General features: G+C 40.3%; 1 protein-coding gene across 3 annotated transcripts in view; it reads right to left on the bottom strand.

Moving 5' to 3' along the window:
* Positions 1-2,416: 2,416 nt before the first annotated feature.
* LOC136880312 (uncharacterized) overlaps positions 2,417-13,327 on the bottom strand; it is a 1,092,102-nt gene continuing 1,081,191 nt past the window's right edge. For all 3 annotated transcript variants that reach the window (XM_068229157.1, XM_068229158.1, XM_067153292.2), the window contains one exon: positions 2,417-5,018. In XM_068229157.1, coding sequence (XP_068085258.1) covers positions 4,864-5,018 — 155 coding nt within the window. In that variant the 3' untranslated portion in view covers positions 2,417-4,863. The remainder of the gene's footprint in view (positions 5,019-13,327) is intronic.

A 13,327-nucleotide genomic window follows, 5' to 3' on the forward strand; every position in this document is an offset into this window, starting at 1 on the left:
TACAGATTATGACCCCATGCTTTATAGGAGATAGTAAAGGAATGTAATTATGTGAAGCTGTGACTAAATCTGTAATACTGCAATATAATGGCAATATAATTGTCATCTTATGAACACTAGCCTGATAATCGCAGGATGCCGAAGGAAACACTTTAACTGTAATGCTAGCATATTGCAGAGTTCGGACTGTTTACACGGGACTGTGGTTCAACATACAGAATTACAGTTTAGTCACACTGTTAACTCTTTGTTAGTCTCAGAAGGGAGCAAGCAAATCTATAATGTTGCAGTATTGTAGACTTCAGCCTGATAATTACAGAGGTCTGTGGATGAACACAAAATATTTTAGTATTTTCTTGTCTGTCAATCACAGGAGGCCGAGGGTAATCCTATAATCTTGCAACATTATAGACTTAACCTATTAATTATAGTCGATTGGGGATGAACATACAGAATTCTAGTTTTTTTTTTTTGCATTGGAGTCCTCGAATAGACCTATAATGTTGCAACATTTTAGACTTTAGCTTGTTAATTATACAAACACTGAGGATGAACGTACAATGTTATACTTTTGCACATTGTAAACTCGAATCTGTTAATTAAAGGAGGCCCTTAGTACACCTAAAATGTTGCAACATTATAGACTTCAGAGTCTTAATTATACCGTGGCTGAAAATCTTAGGATGTCCCCACATTATAGGCTCCGGTTTGTGACTCCTTTAACTATATTATTTACAATTAGAGTGTATAATTAAAAAAAAACATCCTCTCAACATGTCTTAGGTGTTCAAAAATAATAATTATCTTTAGCAAAGCGTAGCTATAAAATTATTAACTTCATTTTCGAATTAGTTCTTAATTTCCATCACCAGTGGACATCGTTCTCATGAACTTTGGTAAACATTTACACATTAATAATACACAGTGAATGAGATAGAAAGTGTACTCAATGGTAAAAGTCAAGACAATGTACACTGTTTAAAATTCGTAGAGAGCGTAGATTTTGTAATGTAATAAGACCTTTGTAATATTCACTGCCATGCTATTATTTCAAATATTACTTTCTAAAATAAGCATCAATTATAATCCTCAGCACACACTCACTCTCTTACACAAACACTGATTTCCCGACGTTATGAGCTCCAGACTTCTAAATCGGACCTTAGAACGTATCCATTTTATTTCAGAATTTGTTTATATCTTCTGTAACATGAGACTGTACTGTTCACGGTTCTCTGAATGATCGCTCGTACTCATTTCAGATCAGTTACCAGGATAAGACCTGCGTGTATATTATCAAATTGGGAAGAACATAGTAATTATTGTGACCCTGTGAGAGTGACGTTGTTGACGCTCATGGATTATGGTCCCATAATTCAATTTAATAACAAATCTGGCTTCTCGATTGGATGGTCTGCGTCGGGGCCTTCAGTTTATAGGTTTCCGGGTTCGATTCCCTACCGGGTTGGTACAAGCCATGTCTGGTAAATTAATTTTGCTCGGGCACTGGGTGGTTGTGCTTGTCTCAATACACACCTTTTGATATCAGCACAACACACCACACTACCAACCAATACAGAAACATCCAATAGTGAATATATCCTTCCACATAGAACTGGCGTCAGAAAGGCTATCTAACCGTAAAACTGGACCAAGCCCACGTGTATGACACAGTTCGTACCCACGACTTTATCAGGGTGTGGGAAAAACAACAGAAGAATTTAATTTCTGGGAATTATAAATTCTATATTATTATTATTATTATTATTATTATTATTATTATTATTATTATTATTATTATTATTTTCAATGACATTTGCAAGTAGTTCATTCAGGTACATGTTAACACTTCCATTATTGTTGTGTTTGTGAAATTCTCTATAGCTCTGACGGTATCTCATTTATCGTGCAGAGGAGAGTTTGTGAGACTCGTTGTATGTATGCAATTGTCTAACAAAACTATACTCAGCAATTTTGGATGAGCCCTACATGTAGAGTCTACTAGTGTCTTTATGATAAAGGTATATGGTATACGTGACTTTTATTGACTGTAAAATACCCAAGCCTGCCGTGTTGGTGGCTTAAGCCGTGTCTGATAAATTCCTCTCACTCGGGGATTGAGAACTTGTGTTTGTCTCAGTATAGACATGTTCATATATGCAGTAGGCCCTACAAACCACACTACCATTCATCACAGAAACATGCAATAATGATTACTATGTGACTGTAAATAGGGCTAAGTTCACGTATGCGACACAGTTTGCACCCGTGACTCTATCAGGCTGTGGAAAAAGTAACAGAGGAATTTAATTTCTGGGTATTATAAATTGCACTATTCATAAGCAGAAATGTAAATTTAAGCAGGTTTTCTAAATATATCATCATTATAAGATATGTATCCGCCATAGTATTATAAAGTTGATTTTTTCTTGACGTTGGACAACTTAATAGTCCAAGTATAGGTTAGAGCAGTATTTCACGCCAGGTAAAACCAAAGTCCTCGACTTTTTAGGCAGATGACTGAAAATGTGGTGGCTGTGTGCAGACTGAACTGGCAGCAATATCAGTAGAGTGGTGTGTGGCCTCCAAAGAGGTCTGGTGCAGGTCTTGCGAGTTAACGTCGTATAGGCGCGTCTTTGGGGACGGGGCTATGCCTATGATGAATTCTAATGATGAAGACGGCGCACACACACCCAGCCCCCGAGCCTTAGGAATTAACCAATGAAGGTTAAAATCTCCGACCCGACCAGGAATAGAACCCGGGACCCCTGGACGCTAACCACCATGAAGCCGGACAGTAGAATAGGTGATGTATTAGCCTAATGCCGTGCTGTTACTTTACACAACACATTGGAAAGTAGCTAACTCACACCACAAGTCTGAAGTAAAAAAGGTTATCTCTGCAGCAGAGCTAAAAGTTTTGAAACAACCCACTATTTATTATTACAGTTATGATGAAGAAAGATCACCTCCCACATCACATGATTAGCATAATGGACTAATGCCTGAAAGACCCGGGAATATAATCTTAGCTAGACCAATTAATAATTTGTGAGATGCTTTTGCAGCTGGAGTTGAAAATCTCTTCTGTAAGACAAATCTAATTCAGTCAGGGCTACATAGAATTTCATTGACACAAGAACTGTTCGTTAACAAACCTTTTCGCAATTGTGGTCCAAAGGAACATTAACACGCTCACGACGGCGAGTACCAATGGCACACGCTTTTCTACTGACACGTATCTCTTTACTCTCTCAGAAGATGTAGCGGGGAATTAAATTCTTGTCACCAGGCTCCAGAAGTTGAAGTGCATGATAGGACAAGCCTGGCGACAAGTTATGTGACGTACATAGACGAGAGATAACTCCCACGGGAACACCTGACGAGTATACAAATATTTACTCTCTTACCAATTCTGTCAATGATTAATTAATGCTCCTGCAGAGAACCAGACTTCTGTAAGGTATTCTCGACGGGAGAAAAAGAAAGAAAAGACCCATATTACGCTTGTACCACCGATAGTACATGAAAAGGCAGCGGAATGTTTAGTCAGTGGTTCTGCAAAGGTAGACTGGGGAAGTGCTGCTTAGTTTCAACGTCGCGAAGATAGAGTAAAAGGTCCAGCAGCGTGGCGAGCATGTTTGCAGTAAGTACGCAGAACACGTTTTTAGCATTTTTAGCGTTGCATTCCTACACTTTTTGTTGAACATTTGTGTTAGCTGTATGTATCAATATCGAGCTGAATACCCAACATACAACATACATCAATATGGTGAAGTATAGTATTGGATAACGAATATGTGTAGTTGAGAATTTTCTCCTAAAGAAAAAATTAAGTGTTTGTGACTTTTATGTGTGGAGAACTTTAAAACAGAAAGCGTACAAAATCATTCCTAAAATAAGACCTCCCGAGCTCGATAGCTGCAGTCGCTTAAGTGCGGCCAGTATCCAGTATTCGGGAGATAGTAGGTTCGAACCCCACTGTCGGCAGCCCTGAAGATAGTTTTCCGTGGTTTCCCATTTTCACGCCAGGCAAATGCGGGAGCTGTACCTTAATTAAGGCCACGGCCGCTTCCTTCCCAGTCCTAGCCCTTTCCTGTCCCATCGTCGCCATAAGACCTATCTATGTCGGTGCGACGTAAAGCCAATAGTAATCAACAAAAAAATCAAGACCTGGTGAATGAAATCAGTTGACTGATACGTGGAATTTCAGAGGCGGAGATACAACGAATGTTTCGGTTGTATCAAGAACGATGGAGATTTTCAACTTAATTCATTATTAACTCTTAACAGGTAATATAGGCCTACCATAATGAAACTGAATGCCCGTTACCGTTTCATATATATCTACCACAATACGGAAGAAGGAGAAATTCTCGTTATGGTAGGCAGGAAGAGAAGCAATATCGATTTCTATAACGAACGTGTCAATAACTGAGTTTATAAAGGTTGACAATCTCACATTTTATAATTGATGTAAATAAACATTTAAATACAAATTCCTGGTTAGCTGCCCGCCGTCCTTGAATGAGTTAAAAATGTTGGGTGTTAGAGATCGTAAATCAGGAGCATTCTTGACCAGTACTAAGCCATCCTAAAAGAACTTGCCCTTCAATGATACCCAGTTTGTTACAGTTTTTCGATAACATGTCACAGGCGAAAGAGCGAACAAATATGGAAACGTCTCTTTAAATAACAGAGTTCAGCAACTGGCTGTTGCTAGACACCGACTCCACTGTGCGGTGCCTAGAGTTGAGATCAGCTGGGGACGTGTGCTGGCGATGCGGTGAGCGTGGTCCAGAGCGGCGCTCGGTCGAGACCCGGCGCCAGTACTTGGACCTGGACGCCCACGGAGGTTGTCTGCTAGCTGTCTGGTGTCATCAGAACCTCTGTAGTGTTCTCGGGGTCGGGGTCCGAGCGTTCCTCTACCACGGTATCCAACTCCAGCGAGGGGTAGCCCCGACTCATGGCCCTCTCGCTACGCAGGCTCACAGCGCGCGCCGTCCGACCGGATCCCACTGGAACAGACACATACACACGGGAACATTAAAAACTTTAACCCCAAAATTGTGACAACAATCTAATTATTTATGCACCCATCCAACTATTGTCTATCGTTCGTTTCGAAATTGTGCTCTGTTGGGTTGCATTTGATCAGCACAGAGGCTGCCAGAAGTGTCCTGAGGCTCAGTGTAGAATACGCACTGGATATTCATGAGCATGGCCCTGATTGTTAACTGTAGTTGATACTGACCTAATTTATTTAAAACAGATTAAGACTTTGATGTCAATTGCTGTTATCTTTCTTAAGAACTAAGATTATCGTGATAAACAGCTCCATGTGACTACTTTGAGTAGCTACATTCCGTTTGATGAATTGTGTTATAATATTATTTATTGGGAAAATGATCTTGAAGGGAATAACTCACGTAACCCCATGGTACTACAGCCTTGAAGGTCCTTGGCCTACCAAACGACCGCTGCTCAGCCCGTAAGCCTGCAGATTACGACGTGTCGTGTGGTTAACACGACGAATTTTCTCGGCCGTTATTCTTGGCTTCATGGACCGGGGCCGCTATCTTACCGTCAGATAGCTCCTCAATTCTAATCACGTAGACTGAGTGGACCTCGAACCAGCCCTCAGATTCAGGTAAAAATCCCTGCCCTGGTCTGGAATCAAACTCGGCGCCTCCGGGTAAGAGGTAGGTACTCTACCTCTACACCACGGGGCCGGCTTTGAAGGAAATGGAGTACGTAATGTCACCACCACTGAATCTCCATGGATCAGAAGCCTTTTGTCTGAACCACTCGACAGGCACACAAATTGTTTCTGCACCGAGCTCGATAGCTGCAGTCGTTTAAGTGCGGCCAGTATCCAGTAATCGGGAGATAGTGGGTTCGAGCCCCACTGTCGGCAGCCCTGAAGATGGTTTTCCGTGGTTTCCCATTTTCACACCAGGCAAATGCCGGGGCTGTACCTTAATTAAGGCCACGGCCGCTTCCTTCCAATTCCTAGACCTTTCCTATCCCATCGTCGCGATAAGACATATCTGTGTCAGTGCGACGTAAAGCAAAATAGCAAAAACAAAAAAACAAAAAAATTGTTTCTGAAGAAACCCAGATATTCAGATTGAACCACGCAGTTAGCTAACATATCTGTATTCAGCAGTTTTGGATGAGTTACAGGTGTAGAGTATACTGGTGACCTTATCTTGCAAATGATGGTTATACAGAATTTTTATTGACTGCGAAATACCCAAAATCCTTAAGTAGAAATGTAAATGTAAGCATCCAAACAGTTTAATTAATATTACCAACTATGAACGATATAAATGGATTTCTTTCTCAATTGTGTACAGCTTAATAGTCCAAGTGTCTCCGTGGGTGAAATGGAAGTTCACACCGGGTAAAAACAGAACTTTGATTTCCAGCCGGAGCGAATATAAGTACAAATATTACCTTCTACCTATTAGAAGTTACAGAGGTGTAACAAATATGATTCAGGCTCGCCTGCAGGAAAAAAAAATTGGGCCGTCTCAAAGACATTGTATAAAACCTATACATAACACATATACATTTAACTACAGCAGACACTTTAATGCAATCTACATCTATTTAAAGGACTTACTATATGAGTACAAAAATGATTGATTAATATATTTTGTTATGGAAAATAGTATTTTGTAGGGATTGAAATGCAATGTAAAAAAAAATAAGTTTCTATCTTTTGTCTTTATTTTTTTTAAATTTACTGTTCTCACATAAGAAACTTGATCATGCAGCGTATTTTCTGGAATGCAAAGGCATTGACGATATCAATGATATCCACGAATAACACATTTGATGCTGTGGAGGATGAGTTCACACTCTGTCTTGGGAAATATTATTATTTAGGTAGTGTTTTATTAGTTTTATTTTCTAAAATGATGGTATTTCGGGAAAAATAGCAAGAGTAATAATTAGGTCAAACACAAATGTCGCACTCCATCCTCTCTTCAACAACACGAACCAATTATCCGAAAACTGGGGCTTGAGTATTAATCCTAGATTGATCGGGACATTACCATTTGGATATATGAGGTTGTCCCGAAGAATCAAGACGTGATCTCGGAGAACAACTTCGTCACTTTCACTCTCCATGTAGGTATTCGCACTTTCGTTTGGCAGAATTTCGCTGGAAAATTCAGTATCGTCACTTACATTGACAGCTTTAGAATGAAGCATGATTCCTGACTTCAAAATCCGTACGATAGCCAATGCTGCTGTTAACGCATCAGTAATGTAATTACTTCCTCCTCACATTCTTACACAGCTTAAAAAGAACGTCAACGGGATATTCAGAAAATCGACTCGTGAGGTCTAAAATTTGATATCATGGTACCAATTCTCATTATTTCTTTACTAATAATCTTTATAATGAGTGTGTCGCTCGTCTTATGAGAGACAGCTGTCTTAGACTTAACAAAATAACAATAATCTCCAGGCAGATGCAACCTTCTAACATTTACTCTACGTACACACTATAAAAACAAACATTTTCGTCCCATTCGTGGCATTCGAGAAAAGTTATTTGTTATTTTGCGGGCCCCATAAGCCTGCATTGCAGGCCTTGCAGGCCCTAACTTTACGATACTGACATGTTACCTGACGATGAAGTCAGTTCTCAAGTGAATACAGAAGTGATATCTGCTATCGGTGATGTTGATCTACTGAGGTTGTGAGTACGGATGGACAAAATGACCAAAAGCAAATTGAGTGGAGTAGATCTACTGTACCACTCCGACAGTCCTCATGGCTAAATTTAACTGTATATCAGTTTAACTGATGTGACTGGTGCCAAGCCAAAGAGGCGCTGCGAAATAAACAAGAGTAAGGGTTGCTCTATGAAACAACGATGTTAGACTGTAATTTGGATAGTTTCGGAATGGTAGGGCTCTGTCTAGGGTAACACCTAGATATTCCAGTGTGGTGATGAACTTACTTTCGCCGGGCTGAGTGGCTCAGACGGTTAAGGCGCTGGCCTTCTAACCCCAACTTGGCAGGTTCGATTCTGGCTCAGTCCGGTGGTATTTGAAGGTGCTCAAAGCCTCGTGTCGGTAGATTTACTGGCACGTAAAAGAACTCCTGCGGGACTAAATTCCGGCACCTCGGCGTCTCCGAAGACCGTAAAAGTAGTTAGTGGGACGTAAAGCAAATAACATTATTATTATTATTATTGAACTTATGCCTTTGCTTGCAGGACCTAGTGTTTACTGTGCACTATATCTTCTGGTATAGGCTAGAGCAATTTTGTTACTTTCATAGACCTGTCTCTGTCTTATCCTTGGCTTTGACAATATGAAAGTGACTGAGGTATGAGCGATGCTAGTAATGCCAACCCTTATGCAGCCAGTCCCTGCTATAAATGGTGTGAAAATGTTGCTCGTAGGGTCGGTTGATGTATGCATTTCAGTGGGCTTGGCAGACTGATATGTAATAGCAACTTCTGGCTCCGTGAGGAAAGCAACGGGAAACTACCTCACTCCTCATTTCCCTAGTACGCCTCTTCCGTGATACCTAAGCTATCTATGACAGCTGATGGCAGAGCTGTTGAGGATCCCACCAGCGTTAGCGCTGACGGACTAAACAAACAAAACATTGAACTTATTTTCGCAGTAGCCTATCCGGTGCAATCAATATTTTATCACGAAAAGTGGGCGTCAGACTGCGGATACAATGACTAACAGAAAATGTTCATAACGCATTTATCAAATACAAAAAGGACTAATATGTCCAAATTTGGACCTTAGTCTTAAAATATATTAAGATCCGGTTTCATCTAACTCCGTTAAGGATTCAGCGCTACGTTAAACTGATTTAAAGGGATTGTTAACACAATCGCTATTTCATCAACCTTCGTTAATGGTAATGCGCAGTTGAATTCTCCGGGTAATTTAACGTATAACTCTCGTACCGTTAATGCGCTTAACGCCATGTTGAAATTAAAAAAAGGTGGCTGTAAGATATTTCGTGTTTCGTGTTGAGTTGTTTTATTTATTAGACCATTTTCACAATGTTGAGGGACAAGAAGTTTTACGCAGAAGTAATGACGTGCTTTACCTCACAGGAAAGCAGTTTTCAGAGTGATAAGCCTATAGGTTATGAAGTTTGTCTTGAGATAATATATTTGAAGAGATAAAAGATAGGTTATCTCCAGTGCAGCAATTGCCGAGATATTATTCAACGGGATCATTCAGAACATTACGGGAAACAATATGTATTTATTTATTTATTTATTTATTTATTTATTTATTTATTTATTTATTTATTTTATTTATTTATTTATTAGAGTGCCTTGTTAAGTGGCGAAGTTAGGTCTCTAGGTCCTATCTTACACTTAAGCACATTTTTATTACAATATAAAATACAAAGTTGTAAAGTGTAGAAGCGAGGTACATATACCGACATTCCATTAACTTATTAACATTTAACAAACATTAATTTTGTATTGAAATATACATTGAAAGGAAGGGAGATCATAATCATGAATAGTCTACACAATGTATAGTACATGGTAGGCCCAATTTCTAATGTGATTGTGCTACGTACTTATTAATGATCCGTCCAGTTAACAAAATTCAGCGTAAAACCTACGAATGGTAATACGAAAGAGATATCTCACACAATAACAAGAATGCTTTAAAATCAAAGCAGCGACATTTCTCATGATAAAGAAGTAAAGGTAGCTTGCCGTGATATTCTGCATTGCAGTCGACGTCATTACGAAGAAGTTAAGTTCGAGTGACTATTAAATTCATTTATTAACTCATTCCACGTCTTCAAGGGTATACCATCCGTCTTCTTACGTTCTATAACGCTCCCACATATTTTCGAAAGTAAATTGACAGTCATTTCGTCCAGTGTAGAAGTTCAATTTCAAATGGGACCTCTTATTCGGCGCAAAAAGAGTACAAGAGGAAGGTGACATAGTAATATTAATATACTCAGTGCCGTTCAGAAGAGCGAAATACTGTTAATGGTACAGACTGCTGACTTGATCGTTAACGTTAACACCACGTTAGTTAACGAGCTCATGTTAGTGTTCTGTGAAACGCGATTTCCATAACGCCGCGATAAAATCTTAACAAGGTGTAACTAACGCTACGTTAGGGGATTTTTAACAATGGTTGATGCTGGCCCTAAATTCGTTCAAGTTACGTCTGCTCCATACTTCTGCAAAAATAGTCGACAGAAAGTAAGGCTGAGAAATGATAATCTACCGTCGGAGGACAGAAAGGATAACGATGAGAAAGCCTTGAGACAGATGAACACTTTCCGAAACCGATTAGTATAATAAATAGAAGCAAAATCACACATTTGAGGACAAAGTGTACGAGTTGCTGCAGGCGACCGTTCAAGAGAATGCTGATGGACAAACAGGCGAAGTGTGAAAGAGAATAAAATCGCTGTGGCATATTAGAAAATGAACCGGCTTACATTACACCAAGAAGTTTGAAACATATAGTAAGAAAAGGAATATAAAAGAAAAATAAGGTCATTACAAACATTAGCGGACAAGCACTGAAGAAGAAGTGTGTTTATTGTCGTGTTACTTAGAAACAACATGGTATTTATTCTTTCTCTATCAGAACCACACCGAAAAGCAAATGTATCGGATAACTACGATTGTTTCTTGGAAATTTGATCATGAAACGACCAATATTTTGAAGGACATGCTATCAAAATCTCAGAAAGTATAACAGTCAACTGAGAGACTGTGAAATAGAAAGTTTAAATACTGGTCAATGACGATAAGATCCTGCCCGTTGCTCTTTACTGATGGACACAGGACTTCTACATCTGTCGCTTGGCGCAGGCCAGAGCAAATGCAGCTTGAAAGTATGTGGAAGCTGTTGAGGTACGAGTGGCGCTGACTTATCACGTTCAGAGCACGAATGTAAGTGCTACTTGCTGTGCATCAGTATCATTTTCTGGCCCAATTGATCTCATTCCTCAGCATGTGTTGTATGGCTCATTGTAGCACTGTTACTGGATTTTGGGGTTTCCCTATAACCACATAACCTCTGGTGGTTTTATTCCCTATAACCACATAACCTGAGCCTCCAGGCTGAACACTTAAGGGCCAGTAGTAAGATAACTTGAACGCCAGACGAGTAAGCAACCAATGGCACATCAGAGTTTAGCGATTCGCAAGTGTTTGACTTGACCAGATTTACTTCCCTAGCGTTCAGCGAGAACGCACATTTGCATTTAATTGATCAAATTAATACTTGCACATTAATTTAACTGGGATAACGTCCGTACATCCCGCGTGACTCACAAGATTATACTTGCAAACCAAGCGGGAGTTTAAGCAGTCACGATCTTCAAGCCTAAAGTACATTCTCAATTGGCATATTGTGGAGAGGGAAGTGTCTGGTAACCTCATACTATTAGAGTTCAAATTACGTCCAGTTCCTTATCTGAATAGTCAGCGCTGGGGCTTTGGGTTCAGAAGGCCCTGGCTTCCATTCCTGAAAGGGTCCTGGATTTTAATCTTGAATGGTTAATTTTCTTGGCTCGAGAACTGTATGTTTGAGCTGTCTCCAACATTCAGCAACCAATACACCACACATGACACTGTCCTCAACAGCAATAATGTGCAGTTTCCCACCCTCGTCGGAGGGTCTGCCTTATAAGGGTTGCACCAGGCTAGCAATAGCCACACGATATTATACATTATTACGCGGAATCACAATGTCATATGCCTGTTCCTTGGATGAATGGTCAGCATACTGATCTTCTATTGATAGGACCCCGGTTGGATTCCTGGCCGGACAGGTGATTTTAATTGCGTATGGTTATTCCTTTGACCGGATCCATGGCTAAATGGTTAGCGTGCTGGCCTTTGGTCAAACGGGTCCCGGGTTTCATTCCAGGCAGGGTCGGGAATTTTTAACCATCATTGGTTAATTTCGCTGGCACGGGGGCTGGGTGCATGTGTCGTCTTCATCATCATTTCATCCTCATCACAGCGCGCAGGTCACCTACGGGAGTCAAATAAAAAGACCTGAACTTGGCGAGCCGAACATGTCCTCGGACGATCCCGGCACTGGAAGCCATTCGCCATTTCATTTAATTCCTTTGGCTCGGGTACTGGGTATTTGTGTTCGTCTTAATACACTTCTCATCATTTATATACAACAAACTACACTACTAACTTTTACGGACAGACGCAATAGTGAAATCATCCCTCCATATAGGGTTAGCGTAGGAAGGGCATACGGTCGTAAAAACGGGGACAAACCCACTCAAGTGCCGACTGCAATAGTAGATGGAGACAGAAGCCAAGAAGAAGAAGGAGGACAACAAGAAGTCCACATCCCATGAGAGACTGAAGTGACATTAAAGTTTCAGCTTCTTTGGCCACCGATGTATGAAAGAAGCAGTGATAAAAATTCCAGGGCTTTTCTTGAATATTATTCGCCGTTATCAAACGCTGTCATACGTCTTCTCTTAAATAATATCGCTACGTGTCCTTCTCACTAGATTGTTAATTTGGACAACGTTGTTATTTGTTTCAGTTAAAACAGTAATGATCCAAAGTTTTCTTTTTAATTTTGGTTGATGTTTATGTTCTTGTCTGGGTTCTTACTGCAGAAAAAGTACGTTTTTACATTTTTGTAATTACAAGTATCGTACTTGAACTTCCCATTTTCACAGTTTTATTAATATCACTATCATATGACATATTCCCAATTTTAACATTTGTAGCCTCCGTGGCTCAGGCGGCAGCACGCCAGCCTCTAACCGCTGGTTTCCATGGTTCAAATCACGGTCACTCCAATTGAGATTTGTGCTGGACAAAGCGGAGGCGGAACAGGTTTTTCTCCGGGTACTCCGGTTTTCCCTGCCATCCTTCAGTCCAGCAACACTCTCTGATATCATTTCATATCATCTGCCAGTTATTAATCATTGGCCCAGAGGAGTGAGACAGGCTTCGGCAGTCGGCACAATTCGTATCCTCGCCGCTAGGTGGGGCCTTTATTCATTCCATTCCTGACCAGGTCAAATGACTGGAAACTAGTTGTGGATTTTCATTTTCGATTTTAATATGTAATGGTAGATTATAGCGGAACTGGCTAAGAATCTCACGAAGTGCACTGAAATGTTAGAGTGTTTGTTCGTCCTTTTCAACTTAGAATCAAGATTATTTTGTTTTGTGTATACGTAGGCTATAGCTTGCAACTATATTAGGACAGACACAGTAGTTTTGCAGCTGTCGTTTCACTCTCATCTCAGTGACAGTCCGGCAGCTGCTTAGGTATCGGTCATAGTAAGTAATAGC

Source organism: Anabrus simplex, chromosome 1 (assembly GCF_040414725.1).
Source record: "Anabrus simplex isolate iqAnaSimp1 chromosome 1, ASM4041472v1, whole genome shotgun sequence".
Classification (NCBI taxonomy): Eukaryota; Metazoa; Arthropoda; class Insecta; order Orthoptera; family Tettigoniidae; genus Anabrus; species Anabrus simplex.